The sequence below is a fragment of the Tupaia chinensis genome, unplaced genomic scaffold (genome assembly GCF_000334495.1).
Source record: "Tupaia chinensis unplaced genomic scaffold, TupChi_1.0 Scaffold149705_1, whole genome shotgun sequence".
Lineage (NCBI taxonomy): Eukaryota > Metazoa > Chordata > Mammalia > Scandentia > Tupaiidae > Tupaia > Tupaia belangeri.
Genome location: NW_006209549.1, coordinates 39,979 through 60,011, shown reverse-complemented (window position 1 = coordinate 60,011; position 20,033 = coordinate 39,979). Strand labels below are relative to the sequence as shown.

Below are 20,033 nucleotides of genomic sequence, written 5' to 3'. Positions count from 1 at the left end.
GAATTTACCCAGGATCTTCATTAGAAACATGACAAACGTGTTATTGTGAACTATTTCAGACTGTTTGGCAAAAATAAACAAGCACCTTGGATCTAAAGTTTTCAGAGAAAGGGCAAGAAAAAATAAAGAAGAAAAATACCAGCATCGACAATTTCAGAAATCCTTCAGTGCACAGTAAATCCAAACATGACGGCACGATGAAATGACAATATGTATTTTAAATACTTTTTGACAGAGAAACTTATTAAATTTTCATAAAAATCATACTAAATCGGTACAGCCCATAAATTGTGCAGATAAACACAGTCAGTTAGAAGACCAGTTGCACTTGCTTTTCTTTATCCTGAAAACGGTATTTCCCTAATCTACAACTGTTTTTGTAGTTGTTTTAGTTCAAATATAGGGAACCTCAGAAATAAGCAACAAGTCCTAGATGCAAAAAATTGTAGTAAGTATTTACATCATGGGTTCTCAGGTTTTTCATGGTTTCTCCTTAGAAATTTGCATTTATGAGTCAGGCTGGTGTCTGTGGCATTCATTTTGGTAGCAAGTGGTCCTCATGCAAATGACCGGAGAGCCAGCTCTTTCAAAATGCTGCCTGAAAGGAAACTCTATCTCCAATAACGGTTTCAGGCTGCCAAGATTTACTTAAACATAGAACCCACAAATTAAAGTTTCTGCAGATTGAAACCAAAGCAGCATACTTTGTCCTGTCTAAAGTGTGAGGTAGAGAGGGATTTGTAGGGACATTTGTTTATGTTGGCTGTTCCCAAATTTGGATGCACATTAAAATCCCCTGGGAGTTTTCAAAATTGGTAATAATTAGAGTCCAGTCTGAAAAAACTTGATTTAATAGATCTGGGGTTGGGGTCCTTGTGGATTTTTTAAAGTATCCTACATGAAGTACTCTGAGGCCAGCAGATGGCATAGCAGTTACAATGCTGGACTCTCAGATGGCCCAATGCAGTTTGAATCTAGGACCTGGTGGCTTGAAACTCATGCTGGGCACATATTCTTGCCCAAGATCCCGAGAGGAGAATGGAAGAGAAGGGCTTGTGATGTAATCATTCCCCAGGGGGATAATTTCTCATTTTCCCTTTCACTGTCTCTCTCTCCAGTAAACACACAAACCCTAAGGCAAAAACCTCTTAAAGAAAAAAAAAAAGTACTTTTTCTGTTTGGCTTTTAACAAAGAGATCATCTTGCCTAAGAAACAGACTCTGTACTAAATATCTGACCGTCAATATTCTCCAAATGTCCTTGAATATTTTACAAAGGTAACCATCTTCTTCCTATTTCCTAGTCATTCAATGAATTCCAGATCCTACTCAGATACACACTGGTGATTATGTAGAATGGACTTCAAAGACAGAGATGGAAGTTATTTTTCAGAACAGAAACAAAATGTACCTTGCTTTTTGCCCTTGTGTCTGGAACCTTAGCGGTGATCGTCCTGGGTGGAAGTAGCATCTGAGTTGGATTTGTCGTCATTAGACTCAAAGGGGGTGGCTGATCACGGAAAACAGAGGAGAGGCAGAGTTGTACGGTCTCTTTCATTGCTTTCATCTGTGACTCCTACAAAATGAAAAAAAAAAAGAAGCATAAACTTTACATTTGGTTCTGATCATCACCTCTCTGCTTCCAAGGTCACCTTCCTCCTAGCCTATGCTCACTCCCTACAGACATACATAGCAGTTTTCAGATGGAATTGTCCCTGTATACATTTCACTATAATATACCATATAATCCACACTCAGTCTGCTTCTACTAGTTAAAATATTTCATAATATATTTTGAATATCCAAATTCTGAGATGTGTCTCATTTTTTTCCCCTTGAATTGACATCATTTCCACCATGATAATTTGCTGCAAACAAAATATACTCTAATACATGCTAAAGTATAAAATGTCTTTCTTAGAAACCTGCCATCTTTCTTTGGGCCATTGGCCTTCTTCATTAAGAATCACTCCCTTGCAAAGCCCTGCATCTCTCAGATGAGAATGTAGTGCCACTCAATTTCTCTGCCTAATGGGAAAAAGGAATTTCTCTCCCATAAAACTCTTATTTCCAAAGGGCCAACAGAGCCCAACAGAGCCCATCTGATGTGACAATAAATAATAATATTAACACTATTTTACTATTTTACATTAGTAGAGAATAACATTCCAAGCATTTTACTATGTAAGAAGTAATTTTATGATTTCCTGTGAAACTGGTATTATTTTTTACTATGAAGAAAAGATTAGAAGTTTTCACATGTACATAATTCTGATTTAGACTACAAGGTGGAATGACTATTGTAGACAACCATTGTTAACTTGCATTTAATTCCCAGCTTCCATTATTAAGCACATATTTAAATGCTAAATATTAAATGTAAATATATATATATATATATTTGTAAATACATATATATTTGTAAATACATATATATTTGTAAATATATATATTTGTAGATATATATATTTGTAAATATATATATTTGTAGATATATATATTTGTAAATATATATATATATGGCAAGGGCTGATAAGACAATGTAACATTATGTCCACTTAGGGACATAGGATGTGCACTTCAGGCCAGAAGAGATGAGGTTAGTCACTGGGCCCAAGATCTATGGACAAACCAGGATGTGTGGAGTTTACCGTTTCATGTACCCATGGGTCAATGAAGCTGCCTGGCAAAATAGAACACTCCAAATAAATCTTTCATTTTACATGCCGCACCCAGAATACCCCTCATAGAGCATTCACTCCCTATTTTTTGTTTCTTTACTATGAAGCCCTCATGTGCCACTCTTTGAGAGTTGACTTAGACCCTCCTCCCAGCCTGTCACGGTGCTCTCTGATCTTACACAGTAAATGGTAATACTAATTTTTTTTTCTTTTTTTTGGAGAGGTTTTCGCTATAGGGCGCGTGCGCTCGCCAGACAGAGACATAGAGACAGAAAGCGAGAAATCACCCCCCAGGGGGGATGGTCACGCCGCAATCCCTTCTCCTCCATTCTCCTCTCGGGATCTTGGGCACGCACGCACACGTGCCCGGCGTGAGATTTAAGCCACCGGGTCCGGGATGCGAACCGCAGTCAACTACGTGGGAGTCCAGCGACATAGCCATTACGCTAACTGCTGGTTCCCGAGGTAATATTAATTTTTAAGATGAGAATGTCTACTGAGATGATAGATGTTCAAGTAAGCTCTCTCTTTTGGTCATGTCAGGAAATTAAAACAACAACCAGAAAACAAAGTAGCAATAAAAAGAAACTGGGAATTTCTTAGAAAGAAGACAGACACGCATTCCTTCTCATTCCTCTCAGACTGTGAAAGACAAAACGAAAACCTCACAAGGACTAGGAAGAAGGAGGGCTGAGAAGTAGGTAAGAAGAGGCTAAACTGAATGATGATATTTAATAACTCAATTTATAAAAGTATTTATTCAATTTTATTTATCTCTCTCTCCTTGTTTTTTTTTTTTTTTTTTTTTTTTTTTTTTTTTAATTTTCTCTTTCACTAGAGAAAGAGAAAGAAAGTAAAAGAGCAAACCACCAGGACTAGGATTCAAACCGTAGTCAACTATGTGGGAGTCCAGTGCCTTAGCCACCACTCCACATGCTGGAACTAGGAATTCAGCTTCTTATACAAAATGGTCTTTTTGATGTACCTGCCTTAGTCCTTGGATTCTTGCCCCTCCCTCATCTCATTATTTTCTATTATTGATCTTCTTACTGTCTTTTGTATAATTTATCTCTAATTTTCAATGGAAATGTATATACGCACTTCTAAGTTGCTAATATTTAATATAATTCCTAATGCATTAGAAGGAACTCAACCAAAGGTTTTTGAATAAATGACCTAAATCAAAATATTGTTTCTGAATTTCTGAGAAGGAAATTTACAATTCTGTTTTTTTTTTTTTTTTGAGTAAAAATTAATACAGCTTTTTCTTACTGCTGGTACTTTGCTGCAATCTTGCCTGACTTCCTTCTCTCACTACAGACTGAGGTCATGGCATTGAGTGCTGTGACAGGAGTGAAATAATCTGGATGGCAACAGAGAAATTTATCTTTTCCTTTTCATATTTAAATGAGACAAAATGAAAAAAAGAAGAGTTAATGTGACAGAGACAGATATGTTTTAGCCATTGACCAAAGTTACTTTGTGTTGAATGTGGATTGTCAATGCAGGGTCACACAAGAAGCCACGGTATTTATTATATTTACTGTATTCCTATCTCGACTCTGAGCACACTGTGCACCTAAACATCTATAACATGTTTAAGATGTATAATACGTAATGGACAAATCCCTAAATCTGACTGATAGCTAAACTCAGAATCTAAAAATAAATAGTGAACAGCATCAAGCCAATGATTTCCCTAGGAGTTACTACTGATTCTTAGTGAATGTTGTTTAGCAAGACAAACTTTTCAGTGGAACATTTAAAGGGATGTGCATTGTGTTTGATTGGTATGTATTTGAATTTTGGTGCAATTGTCTGCTTCCACTGGCCTCCTGACATTGCCAGGATCACCCAGCTTAAGAGTGTCAACATTGCAAAAAGTAATCTTCGACTCCTCACCTTTTGGGGCCTTGTCTTTTCTCTTATGTTTAAACCTACATTTAACCTTTTAGCTTTCAGTTCCATTTCTGTTTTGGGCCACAAGCCTGAGATGTACCCACCTATCCTAGATCCTGATTCCATTCCTTGACGACGCTGGAGATTTTTTTTGTAAGAGATTGTCACAGACTGCTGTGAGCAACCTTGACCGCATATGGCCATTATTGTACCTCATCCCCAGGGACTCCTTCCAACTGAATAGCACCTGTTTCTGATATCACTCTGGTTGAGTCTGACCAAGTTTTGTGAGCAAACTCAGACAATGAGTTTACACCACGATAGCATTCTGTTTTCATCTATACTGCTAGATAAAGTCTGTTTTGAACCTGTAGGCTACTATTCACTTTGAAATCTACTGGAACAAACCAGTATCCAATGAAATACTATGTAAATTCCATACAGCCATTACTCCACTGATTCTTTTTTTTTTTTTTTTGAGAGATTTTCACTGTAGGGCGCGTGCGCTCGCCAGACAGACAGAGAGAGACATAGAGACAGAAAGCGAGAAATCACCCCCCAGGGGGGATGGTCACGCCGCAATCCCTTCTCCTCCATTCTCCTCTCGGGATCTTGGGCACGCACGCACATGCGCCCGGCGTGAGTTTCAAGCCACCGGGTCCGGGACACGAACCATGGTCGACTACGTGGGAGTCCAGCGACATAGCCATTACGCTAACTGCTGGTTTCCGCTTTCCACTGATTCTGACAACTGATCCTCTTCTAAGGCCTGTCTTGGTTTTACCCTGTCTATCCTTTTCCTGCACCAAACCATTTTATTCACTTATTATGCCACTTGGTAGTGAGATATTAATAACTCCTTAACCAAAAAGCCCTGTTTGTCATAATGTCTTTTTCTTCAATATGAAATCATTACCATTTTTAGAGCCTTTATGTGTATTCTTTTTTCTGTCTGCAGAATCCTTCTTCCAAAACTTTAAATAGGAAATTGCCACTTAAAATTGCTCTTAGCTCTTTATGAGACAGATTTTGATCATTCTTTCCAAGAATGTTCTCTTCTTAAAGTCTCTACCATCTCTCTTAATTTTATACCTTCTTTAGTTCTTACCATCATTTCAAAATTTTTGTAGTTTATATCTTTCCTATTTATCTAATTCTGACAGAATGTAGCTTCTTTGAGGCTGATACATATCTGCAGCATCAACTCAACAAATTTCTACTCAACAAATATTTGCTGAATGAAAAAGTAAAGCAAACTTCTCAGAAGATAAACTGTTGAACTGTTACATGAGAAAATATTAAAATGTGTCTGATTTCACCCTTTGTAATAGATAATATAAGAAAATGATTATTTCTGATATTGGGAATACTAGTATTTGTGGTATAAAATATGCCAAGTTTATAGGAAATCATTGATTATATATAATCATAAAATAGGAAGAGATAGAAGGACATGTGTGTGTGTTAGTATTTTTCTCAGAAAAAAAATGCATTTTTCCTAGGGACAAGATACACTTTGCATATACAGGTGTACCCCTATTTCTAGTCTCCTGAGAAATGAAAGTTCACAAAGTATTATTCATGTTCGTCTTAATTCCTGTACATGTAGGTACTATGTCCTTAGAAAGATCCAAGTACAACATCAGCTGCTGGCTTTGAAAAGACCATCAAAGGCGGTGAAGCCACAGGCTTTCCCCTTCATTTTATTTCTGCCAGGAGTTAGCTCTATGATCCTTGGAAAGACAGTTCACATTTTTGGATTTCCCTTCTTTTTTTTTTTTTAAGTCTGTTTGTTATTTATTTCATGAGCAAGAAAGACAGAGATAGAAAGTGAGAGCGATGGTACCCCCAATGGGCTCTTGACACTGCAATCCACCTCCCTGCATTCAGCCAGCCCTGGATCATGGGCCAACGTGTGCGCAGCACACTCAAGGAGATCTCCAGGTGGACCAAGACATCCCGGGGATCACCACACAATGTAGTGTGCAACTGGGCCACTGTCTAGTCACTTGGTTCTCTGCTCTAGTGACATGTGGGCCCCTTGTGCATAGGATAAATAGCATGTTCAGTCATTTATTGAGTTGGGTCTCCATTTATCTATGCTATTAATCACTGGCTATTACATTCCTGTATGTGCCATACAATATACTGTGCCTGACGGAGTTCCCATTACTTTATTAATCAGTCCTTGGTGTCTGTGCACGACTCCTGATGTGTGTCATGTGGAATATGGGTTTAACTGTGCATGCTTTTCTGTACAATATTTTGCAAGGATCACTTGTTACGCAAATTATTTTTGTAAAAGTTCAAGAGATTCCCATATCATGAATCTATTTTTATATTTCAGTAGCTCAGACTAACTATAATTCATAAGATATTGCCAAATAAATAATTGATTGTTTGAAAACTCAAGGTTGATTTCGATAGTTACTGAGATTATTATTGTTTATATTGGGATAGTAAACTAAGACTTCTTTAATAAATATGTCATGAGAACCAAGTTGGAGTGTGGTGATGGTGTTTTCATAATATTTAGGAGGTTTCTAAGGTTATTTGAAGCTCAGATATTACACTCTTAGGAGTGAGACACCTGAAGAGTATAAAAAAGTCTAATGTAAAGATGATGGAGAGAAGCAAAGAGCAATTTCATTAAACTGTAGATTTTATCCATTTTGAAGTGAGCTAGCATTTCTACTTGACTTTATGGCTGCATTTTATGAGCCTCATACATATCTTACATGAGATTTGCTGGAATCCACCTCCAGCAATATGAACTACTTTTATAGTTCATGGTATTAAAAGCAGTGATGAGATCCTAAAGGTTAAAGAGAAAATTTTTATCACCCACAGGCAGACTCTGCAACCTCACTCAGTAAAGATAATCATGATGAAGTTTACTGAGTGTTTTCCATGCATCAGGCATTGCTCCTTGTGTTTTACTTTCCTGACACATATCATTTTTCTATCCCCTCTATAAAATAAGTTTTATTATTTTTCCCAGTGAAGCATAAAGAGTTTGAGGGATTTGAACATAGTCATTCGGTGCAAGAGTTATGACTTGCACATCTGCTAAACTACTTGGGAGAACATGACTAGGCCAATGCAACAGAGCCTGTCGTCCTAAAACTCAGATGGCCGTGGAGCGGGCTAGGTATCTACTGCCGTGTGTGGGTGTGTGGTGGGTAGATTGGACATGAGGGAAGCATGGGATGAGTAAAACCAAAGTTAGAGGAATAATTCTACATAAGCCCTACATTCTGTGACTCAGGTCAAATTACAATTTACCAATAAAGTGATTTGTGACTGCACCATTCCCTAAGACTTACAATGTGCACATTCTTTTTCTGTGCTTCTGATGCCTCTTAGCTTAGTGAACAATTCTTTCTTAGTTGTTGGTGTCCATCAAAATGGTAAGATGTGTGACCTAAGAGTATGGCTCATGTGTTTTCTATTTCCCATGACATCAAGCATTGAATGGCAACACATATTTCAAAACTCTTTACCCACTGACTGACCTAAAGAATTATGTGAAATCAAATTGGGAAAAACATTTAATGTAAGGATGTTCCAACAGTCAGAAATAGTAGTAACTCAGAAGATGCCAGCTTCTTAGGATCATGGAAATTCAACCTCTTTCTAGGACTGTCAGCACTTTGTAGAGATCATGGCACAGATGGCAGAGAAGGGATTAACAAGAGTAAAGGTCTAGTTGAACTTCAGGATTGTATGTGCCTCTGATTTTCTGATTCCACCAATTCTATTGTAAAGATCCACATGTCTTCAAAAAATATTATGAAGCATGAGATGATCAGATATTAAGATAAAATAGTAGAAACTTTTTTGTATGAATTTAAAAAAATGTAAAGATGGGATCTTGGTAAGATGAATTATACTTAACTGGGTCCACTAAATAGCAGGCAGGCTCCTCTAAAACTATTACATATTAATGACATGGATAAATTAATATATAATAAGACAATTACAAATGAATAAAGTTGTTAAAATTTCTAATTATCATTCAAAAGTCTCATTTCTCCTGAAGTTCTAAACCTTAAGAAGGAATATCACTAGCAGTCACAAAAATGTGTTTACTAATTACTCTACTGCAACATTTTCTAGATATCCTGTTTGATAAATTCACTGTATTAGGAAGAAATTGTAGTTATACAAAAGTGAGTAAATATGACAATGTGAGACTTAAGTGCCTGGGAAATACAATGTTAGCCTGGCCCTTCACAACCCCTGCATGGTAATGGGTGAAGGGAGATCCAGAGGCTCTGAAAGAACCAGCCTTAAGAGTTCATCTCCTCTATTCTGTATCAAAACACCCACGCTTCCAATTGGTGGTTAGCGAGCAACACTTTTCTTTACAGAACTGTTCAATCTTATTGCATAAGAAGTTAATAAATGCCATTACTTAAGTTGTAATCACAAGAATAGAAAGTCTTTGGCAGCAGACAAAACACTTGCCCCAATTCTTTTTTTGGAGAGGTTTTTGCTATAGGGCGCGGGGGCTCGCCAGAAAGACAGAGAGAGACAGAAAGCGAGAAATTACCCCCCCAGGGTGGATAGCCACGCCACAATCCCTTCTCCTCCGTTCTCCTCTCGGGATCTTGGGCATGCATGCACATGCGCCCGGCGTGAGTTTAAGCCACCAGGTCCGGGACTCGAACCGCGGTCGACTATGTGGGAGTCCAGCGACATAGCTGTTAAACTAACTGCTGGTCCCAACACTTGCCCCAGTTCTTAAAAAACATTTTAAAAATTATAGAAAATAGCCAGCTTGTGGTATAGAGAGTAAGTGCTGCACAGAGGAAGCTGGATCCCACACAGTCGTCCAAGGTTTGAGTCCTGGCCTCGGCAGCTTAAACCACACACTGAGCATTCACATGCTTACTCAGGATTCTTTTTTCTTTTTTTAAATTTTATGTTCTTTTATACATTCAATCACATTATTTAGCTTACAAAGTGACTATTCCAACATGTGTACATTTCTCCCTAGTCCCGTGATAATACTATAAAATTATCTTCAACAGATAATACCACATTTCTTTGTCCCATTAATGCTTTGCCTTTCTATTTTTCTTCTAAATGTCTTTCCTCTGACTCTACTCCTTCATCCACACTACATCTGGTATTCACAACCGTTTACTGTGTTTCTGTATTCTTTAGTCAATCAGTTTCAGTCATAGAGTGTGGACACTCTTGTATATAATAGGTGGGGATATAAAACGTCTCTCCTTCATAGCCTGGCTTGCTTCACTCAGGATTCTGATGGGATAGTCAGAGAAAAAAGAACCGGTTACACCCAGGCCCCACTAGAGGGTGCTTTATCTTCTGATTGCACTTGTATGTACATATCCTCTGAGATTGAACAAGAAATCAAGAAATAAAGAAAAGAAAAATGCATGGCCTATTGAGAATAACATAACAAATATCAGGTAAATATGTATCTTAATTAAATGTTAAAAAGCATAGTTTTGATTACATAATATATGTGATATAGATATAAAATATATGTAGTATATTGATAAACATATACTATATTGCTATATGTACATTTTATAAAATGTATTGTGCATGACATGTGCACAAACATAAATATATATGTATGCATACACACACACACACGCACACAACCTATATGGATTATATACATGTGTATTGTGTATATCTAATGAAAGTATTATGTGTGTGTATATATATACACACACACACATGCATACACACACATACACACACATACACCCCTATCAGACTGTACAAATTCAAGTTAAAGGTTGTCTGTCAGAATCTGTGCTATTACTAAAGGGTAGAACATCTGGGATACAGCAGACCACTCTGGGTTATTATCCCTAGTATCATTCTACTAAGTCTTTTCCTAAAGGCAATTGCATCAGTGAATTTGATGGGTATGTGTTTTTCTACTTCACCTAGCTATAATTTTCTTAAAATGTATTTTGTGTATTTGAACAATGGGTAACTGTCACATATATACTTCTGACTTTCTTTTTTAAGGTTTTTTACCATACGGTACATGCACTTGCCAGAGACAAAGAGAGAGAGGCAGCGAGAGGAAAAGTAAAAGGTCGCCCCCCTGGGGGCGGGTGGTCACACTACAATCCCTTCTCTATCCTCCTCCTCAGATTTTTAGACAAACACATATATGCACCCAGCGTGATTTTTTTTCAAGCTGCCACATAAAGGCTTTAAATTGTGGTTGGCCATGTGGGAGTCCAGTGCCTTAATCAACCTGTCACCTGCTAGCCCCAGTTTCTGACTTTTTAACTTAATGTTGTAAGTTGTAGGGGTATCTATGAATGACATAAATTTGTTTATTCAAATATTAAATTTTGATTACTTTTTCAAAATGAGTAAAGAAAATATAGAAAACTTGCACGTTAATGCTCCTAAACGTAAGATTATTTTCATTTTAATGCAAACATTGTGATATTTAAGGCCCTTGTGTATGTTTCCAGATGTACACAGATAAGTAAAACTTCTAAGATACTAAGATTTTAAAACTGGTTCTAAGAAATCAATATCAAGATTACTCTTGTTTGCCTCATAACTCATCTGCCTGGAGTTAATGCATTTCATCTCAGTTGGTGCTTTTAAGCATGTTTAGCTGTAGTATTACAGAACAAATGTACCAGTAACGTGAAAAATGAAGCCATGGATTCACAAAGACTGAGTGTTCAGTCAATTTACTGTCGCAGCACAAACAAGAAGAAAATTGGATTCCAAAAGGAATATCAAACATTCATAAATTTTATAATCATCATATGAGCACAGCATCCTGAATTTCATTCATAAACCAGAGGCAGTAATGAACATACTTAGCTTTTTCTGTTAAGTTCTAAGTTGCGATTGTTCATGGATGGAAACTTACCCTGTCAAGAGCTGCTTTCTCCAGTTCATTTTTGGCTACAGCTAATTTTTGTTCCAGATCAGTAAGTTGCTGGGCCTATAACATAAAAGAAATGCAAATATTTTCAATAAGTTTTATAATCTTCCCATCTACGATTAGCCTCTGTCATTTATTCACAGTGCATTATAAAGGAGAGAAATAACATAAAAAGAAAGAGAGAAAGAAAGAAAATAAGAATGTTTACCTTATGAGATTCACTTAGAATTCAAGTCATCAAGACACTGTACGGTCGTTTGAGTAGTATACAGAAAATAGTCTGTCCTGGATGAATGGGTACTAAATGCTTCCCTGAAACAAAATGTCTAGTTCCAAAGTTCCAGTTCAAGTCCTTCATGTTACTGCAGCCCGAGGAGACTAATACACCCATAGTCACCCTCTTTTTATGATCGCGTTTTAAGTCCACAAATCACTGCATCTCTTCCTTTGCAAATATCAAAACTACCATTAAAAGAGAAAAGAGCAATACCTCAGATTTGGGAGATGCATATTGAATTTCACATCTGCCACTTCCTACCTATGTGTCTTGGGAAAAGCACTTGACTTTTCTAAATGTTAAATGAAAATATTTTTCTAGACCAAATTACCAGGACTGATAGGAGGAATATGAAGGCTCGCAAATTGAACTATCAGCATTCACAGAGCATTTGCACCCCTTTAGTTCATTCTATTATTATTCAATTCATCCATTTATTATTTGACCAATCTCCATATTCTCTATTATTTTAGGTACTCTGTTAGACCCTGGGAATTACAAAGGTTACAAAAAAAATCATTCAATCATTTAATAATTCAATAAATATTATTAAACTTGTTCTACATATTGAAAATTATTCTCTGCGCTGATGCAACAATAGGAGAGAAAAAAATCCTTGTCCTTGAAGAGAAAAAAAAACAATATGTATATATGATTACACATATATATGCATACATATATATAATGATACATACATGCAATGATCATACATATAATACATACATATATAATGATTATATATACATGCATTATACATGTATATTTATAATCACATATGCATATATGGATATGTATGTCACTATCTAGTGATAGCTGCTATTGAGAAAATAAAACTCAAAGAAAAAAAGAGAATATGAAATATTAATAACCCACATCCCAAACCTTCATTTCAAACATTCTTAGAAACACATTTGGTCATATAATTTTATAGATCCTTCCATCAAAAGGTAAATTCTATTTCCCTTTACACTGATTCTAATTGTGTTCTTGTATGGTACTTAACCAACAGGATCTAGAAAACTCACAAAACTGGGCTTCCTCTGTGGCTCCACTGACATTCCTATGAGAAGGACATGACTGAACTAACCTGCTAGAGCGGAACTGCACAGTTAGGCTCCTATGAGTAAGCCCGGCTTATGGTCAAGCTACCAGCTGCTAAGCAAGCCTGTGGATCATCAGAGTCGATCATGGGTATGAACCCAGGCCATTCCACTGATCCTCAAGCAACTGGAGTGTGTGGGGGCTATTAAGGAAGAATTGTTGACCTAGCAGTGTTGGTACAGGTGGTAGTGCACTGCTGGGCGGTCCTGGAGCCACGAGGCTGGGTGGGGGTTGGATGCCATGTTGACCTAAAACACACTGAACGACATGTGCTTCTGTGATCCTGGCTGGTTGGAAGGCTGGCAAGTGAATTATAGAACAAGGGGATCCTGTCATGGGTTTCTCATGCTCTCTCTCATAAAAGAATAATTTTAAAAAGGAAGTAGTTTTCAATTTGGGGGTTTGGGTTGCTTGTCTCACAGTACAAGCTAATTCATATAGGTATGGGTTATCAAGAAAACTCTTCTGATTAGATAAATGGGAACAGAGACCTAAATGATGAGAGGCGAAGCATGTTTGAAATTTTTATGACGTTGCATTTGAAAGAAGCCTACTCCTTCTGAGTGAAAACAAGGCTATATATCCACATCATGTTAACAAGAGGAAAGTAATAGTAAACAAAGATAGGGAAGGGAAAGATAACTTAGTACCTTACCTGCTAATGATGAACTACATATTGTTCTTTCTAAAATTTTGCCAGAGGATGCACGTGCTTGCCCAAGAAAATAAGAGAGAGAGAGAGAGAGGGAAAGGCACAAGGCACCCCTCCTCCCGTGGGGCACGGTCATGCTGCAATTCCATCTCCTCCATTTCTATCTCCTTTTGGGATTTTGAGCAAATAGCTACACACATCTGGTGTGTTTTTGTAAGCTGCCAGTCTGGACATTGAGTTGTGCAGTTAGACAAATGGGATCTGGTCATCTTAACCAGCAGACAACTGGTAGTCCTGTCAATTTATCTGAATTCTGAAAATTAGATCTCTGAAATCAAGGATAATGTTATTTCAGAGAATATAGTATAATTCAAGAGCAGCTTTCATTTGAATTTAGTCATTTAATAATATTTATAAGTAATTATTCTAAGATTAGTGAAGACAATTTGCAAACATAAAGTTGAAAATACGTAAGGAGTCATGCATATGAAGTCAAAATCTTCACACAAGATTAGAATTACTAGGCTGGAGGAGCGTGCAAGATGAAACCGAGAAAAAAGAAAGACTTCCTCAGTGTCTCCTGAGAAGTCAGAGAGTGTCTTCTTTCTGACAGAAATTACACAAAATAAGATTTATTTCTTTTATTATAACATTTATTTATTATAGGTGCATTTCTTATGTGAACTTTATTACCAGGTTTAGAAACTAGAGTTTATATGATGATTCTTAATTTTATTAGAAAACTATGGAACTTCAGAACTATTTTTATGTATTTATGTATTTATTTATTTGTTTATTTATTTATTGTTAGTTTTTTAATTGCCAGAAGGCATGTGTGCTTGCCAGAGAAAAAAGGAAAGACAGACCACGTGTTGGTCATGTGGGATCAGGCTCCTTTAACCACTTGGATGTGGGGCTGGCCCTTCAAGTTTTGATAGATCCAGAAACACTGAAACTTAATTCAATTGCACGTCTGCTTACTCTTTGTCTAGAGTTCCTGAAGCAATTCTTTGCTACCACTCTCCTAAGAATTGACCTTAAGTTGAGCTTCATTCCAAAGGATAGAACTAATGGTGTTTTTAATACAAAAACTATCTATTTTTTTCTTCTAAGACACATGAAGATCTAGCTGCTTTGGATAAAGCAGAAAATTGAATCTGAAATTTCAAAAAATCATTTTATGAAATTTTGGCAAGTAGCTAAGTCTGCAAGTTCAAATTCAGTCAGACATTAGGTTTGTGATCCAATGTTTCTCAAAACCTCACTAATGCAATTCATTTCAATTAATTTCCCATCCCCCTCCCTTTAAGGCAAACATATCCAACTGTCTTCCTTTTAATTTTTCTGTTGTGTTTCTCTGAAATGTATACAGGCTTGTATACTTATTAAAAGTCTGAAATCTGAAATGCTCTAAAATCCAAAAGGTTTTGAGGGCCAGTGTGACACTACAAGCAGAAAATCCCACACCTCTCTTCACATAAACATTTGCAGTTGAAAGGCAAACAACAACACAAGAGGAAAAGGCCCTCCAGAATCCTTCAGGTGTCACACAGCTCTTCTGCACATACCCACATTTCTTCATGCAAGCAAGTCCACCAGGCACAATATTGTTAAAATACAAGTGTTGTATAAAATTACTTTCAAGCTACATGTGTAAGATATATGTGACAAATAAATAAATTTTTAAGTTTAGATTTGAGCCCCATCTCCCAAGAGACACCCTTTGTATACACAAATATTTCCCCCAAATTAAAATCCCCCAAATCTGAAACTTTTCTTTCCCCAAGCCTTTAGAATAAAGTATATTCAAGATGTAGTCTATGAAAAATATGTCTAAAAAGGACATATTTTACCTTCCTCTAAAAAGGATTTATTTTCATTTTCACATTAAAAATAATCCTACTTTTTTTTTTTCTGGAGAGGTTTTTGCCATAGGGCGCGTGCACTCACCAAAAAGACAGACAGAGACAGAGAGATAGAAAGCGAGAAATCACCCCCTGGGGGGATGGCCACGCCACAATCCCTCCTCATCTATGCTCCTCTCAGGATCTTGAGCACGCACGCACATGTGCCCGGCGTGAGTATAAGCCTCCAGGTCCAGGACTCGAACTGCAGTTAAATACATGGAAGTTCATCAACATAGCTAACTGCTGGCCCCCAAAATAATCCTATCTTAAAAAAGAAATAAAGCACATCTGGTCTACAGGTAAGTTATACAACACGATGCCTCTTGACTGGTGTGTGAAGGTAGGGTAAGGATAGCAACAGCAGAAGAGGCTGTGATTCTGAGGCTATAAATTTTCGGTTGTCTTGGCTGAGCTGTAAATTTTTCTACAAAACTTCTGGAGGTCAGATGAAATAAAAACCTAAAAGATTGACTCCAAAATTCTCATTATCAAAGATAGTAAACAGACTGGAGGCGCAGAATGTGCAGGGACTTTCCAAGTAATCAGTTCTAAAATAACATTTTAACAGACAGATTTTATAATTCAACACAGAAACACATTTTTTTCAAAGCCGACAACCCAAAGACATGGTTATTATTCATCCTCAACACCCAGAACACCTGGAGTATGTCTGTGTGTGTGTGTGCATGTGTGCATGTGTGTGAGTGTGTGCATATGTGCTCACCCACCAAAATGCAGAAAGCAGGATGAGCAATTGATGACTGACTTGCCTCCCAGTGCACACACAATTACTCCACTTTTCCCCACCCTTTCCAGAGGACGAAATGAAATACAAGTAAGTGAGTAATAGCTCAGACTACAACATGTGAGATTATGTGCCTCATAGCAAAGTAAAAAAAATATATGTGTGTGTGTGTATATATATATTTAAATTTTTTTTTAGAAAAATGAACCCCTTTCCCTTGCCATGGAATGGTAACAATTAGCAGTACCATATGCAACTCTACTAGATAGAGTTGCATATGGTACAGAGTTGTATATGGTACTGCTAATTGTTCCTCCTTGTCCAGTGAGCAGAACTGACATACAGTAGTGAAATATCTCACTCAACATCACTCAGTATCACACAGCTAGGAAATAGCTGATTTGGAATTTTAACCCAGGTATTCTGACTCCATAGCTGGTACTCCTAACCACTATAGGTATGGATGTATGTAATTTATAATTGATAAATATATGTATATGAATATAATGTGGTTAGGTTTGATTATTTGATTTAAAAATAAGCCATTTTTTTTAAAGAGAGGTTTGCTATAGGGTGCATGTGCTCACCAGAGAGACAGAAAGCAAGAAATCACCATTGCCCCCCACTCCAATAGGGCATGGCTATGCCCAATCTCTTCTTCTCCATTCTTCTCTCAGGATTTTGGACATGCACACACATGCACCTAGCATGTTGTAAACCATCATGTCAGGGACTCAAACAGCAGTTGACTACATGGGAGTCCAGTAACATCTGCTGGTTTCAATAAGCCATCTACTGGTCCAAATAAGCCATTTAAGGAATAATAGAAGATTGGAGGAACTTTGTATGTTTAAAGATTTTTATCCAATGAGGATAATGAACTCATGAAAGAAAGGCTCTCAAGTACTCAGTGTTGATGACTTGGTAGTCTCTGAAAGGATAAAGATAATGTGATTTTTTTTAACTGTAGAGTTTAATTCATCCATTTCTATCTATCTACCTACCTACCTACCTACCTACCTACCTACCTACCTATGGTGTACTCCCTGCCCAGTAGTACTAATGTAGAAGTTGTCGATAATATTCAAGGAATCTCACACACATTACACACATCAGCACACACCATCATCACCTTTACACCCCACTATACTGTAAACTTAAGGAGCAGGAAGTCAACAGTCCCTAACTGTCTCTTACCCCCACTTTTATAAACGTTCAAAGTTGAATATCAAAACTATCTTTGGCCACAAGATTCTTGTATGTAACACCTGCTAGTTTCAGCATGAACAATGTGGAGGCAATAGTGAGGGTCTTGACTTTGAGTGGGTAATATAGGTACAAGGCTAAATTTAGATCCCAAATTACACATGAGTACCTTAGCATTACATTGGGTTATAAATTCTATATTATTAAAGGTAAATTTAATATATCAAAGTTATAAAGTCCAACAAGTCTTTTTCTTTTACAAATACATAATTTTCCTCACATTTAAATTTTTGCAAATTATGTTATCAGCTCTATGTGCATATACATGTGGCATTTATGGCCACCTAAACAAAATCTTTCACAGATAATTTTTTATTACATTGTTGATACTGATTCTCTTTCTCCCCTCAAGAGCACCCAGACTTTGGCATAAACTGTCTCAGGTTCTGGTTCAGTCATACATTGACTGATCAGTGGGTGAGATTACAATGCTCAGTCCTAGATATGGGGCTGCAACTTAATCGCTCTATTTCAATCTCCTAGTCAAATGATGGGGATTGGATTTAGGCAACAAATTATCTTCAGACCAGAGACAAAAAGATATTTACTGGTGGAAAGCTGTCTCTTTTTTTTAACTAAGTGGAGATAAAATCTCTTCTTTTTTGTTTTTGCAATTTAGTGTGAAGAGTTTTAGGCCTAAATTCAAATATATATTTTCACCAGAATAAAGGATAACAGCAAACAGCTATAGCTAGTCTGTGGAAGAAAATGAAATGTTATCTTATAACATATTTGAAGTATAGAATGTAATATATGTGTGAATATGCATATATACTATAAGCATGTGGGTGTGTATATATATCTATATACACACAATATAATTAATATAATACAATATAATATATATGGACAGAGCAAGAACATGCATGCTCACAGGCTCTGGTAACTTGTAAAATTTCTCATTCAGACCATGCCTGAAATCAAATGAACCTTGTATTTTCATTCATTATGAGTAAAAATATTCATTTTTCTTAATTAAATTCTAGTTAGATGTTTACTGTTATATAAAAATAAAAGATTCAAATTGTCTGCTTCTAGACATGACAGAGTGACCAGTACTGAACTAGTTCTCCATAAACAACTGCACCAGACTGGGAAGCTTGAAATATGGGAAACTCACTAGGGGAGACCTAAAACTGCAGGAATGTTCTGCCTGAGGGCCATTCGTTGGCCGAGGTACAAAGAACTGGGGCCCCACAGATCACTGAAGCTGCACTGAGCTGTGGAGGCAGAGATTACTGTTTAGGGCAGAGTAAATGGCTGGAATATCCAGGACAGGGCAACAGAGAAGAGTGAGGTGAGCAGAGCTGGGGCTTCTGAAAATCACTTTGGGGTCTGTTTCTGCATATCTTTGGCTGAGTTAAACTCCATAAACACAGAGCAACTTTATGCGGCTGAAAGAAGTAACAAACGCTTGAAGTCAAGCATTGGGAAAGGACATTAGCATCCTAGAGACTTCTGGAAAATCTTGTTAACACCTCAGCCATCACAGCAACAGCCTTCAGATTAACAGCTAAGTGCTAGAGAGTGGCTGGCCAACTCTGGCGCATTGGCCAGATCTGACCCACGGTCTGCTTCTATAAACAAACTTTATGGAACTTAACCGCCCTTATTAATTTAGGTACTGTCAAGTTGTTTTTCTGCAACAGTAGTCAAATTGAGTAACTATAAACAAGACCACAAGACCTGCTGAGATGAAAATATTTACTATTTACACAACATGCTTGCTAAATCCTTCCCTGGAATAAAGCCTGCTAGGATACATTAAGAAAGTATAAATCATAACCAAGACAAGATTGTGGGGGTGAAAGGGGACAGAATTTTTGAGATTCAGCTCAGTCAAGTGAGAGATTTTAATCATTACCTTGAAGTCTTTCTAAACTAAAGATTATTGTAAAGCCAGTTCTATACAAATCAAGGTATTTGGCAATATTTTCACTGCATTTTGGAACAAAAATTAACAAAATTCAGGAGAAGTTACAGTTTAGAAACTCTGTGATACACATAGAGGCATGAAACTGATGAGAAAATGCTCACCATCGTTAATTACCAGGTGAAGCAATTAAAATAACAAATACCACAATCCTACTAGAAGACTTAACTGTAAGATCACTAAAACTCTCTAATGTTACTCCAGGAGAGATTAATGATCTCTGAGTCAGAGTTAGTACATGACCTTTGCTGCTTACTGTTTGATCAGATTCTTGGGTATAAAATAAAACTGTTGGACTAGATTCATTTTAATGTCCCTTCTAGCTAAGGAAGTTTATGATTCCAGAGTGCTTACCACAGTAATAGCCATTTTCTGTTAATCTACCAAAGCACAACAATAACACCATTTGTTTCCAAACTTTTATAAAAATGAGTCACCTTAACAGTCAATATTCATTTTAAATTACTCCTTCCTTAAATTCTATTCTTAAATCTGTTTTCAAAATGTCAGATGCCATTTTAAAATGAATGTGTAAAATTATGGTACTATTATGTTAATAATTTTAATCACTGGAAAGATACTTTCTAAATCTTAGTAACTTTTGAGCTTTCCTCAAAATTGTTTCCAAAATTTACAAACTTATGTTTTATTCTTTTGCCTGAAATT

At 36.8% G+C, this 20,033-nt stretch overlaps 1 protein-coding gene across 1 annotated transcript in view; it reads right to left on the bottom strand.

Moving 5' to 3' along the window:
• The window catches only part of LUZP2 (leucine zipper protein 2), a gene marked incomplete at its 5' end in the record, with an annotated part of 113,897 nt that overhangs the window by 54,981 nt on the left and 38,883 nt on the right, over positions 1-20,033 (bottom strand). Inside the window, 2 exon segments of the mRNA XM_006171518.2 lie at positions 1,411-1,575; positions 11,472-11,546. Of these exon segments, the coding sequence (XP_006171580.2) occupies positions 1,411-1,575; positions 11,472-11,546 (240 nt within the window).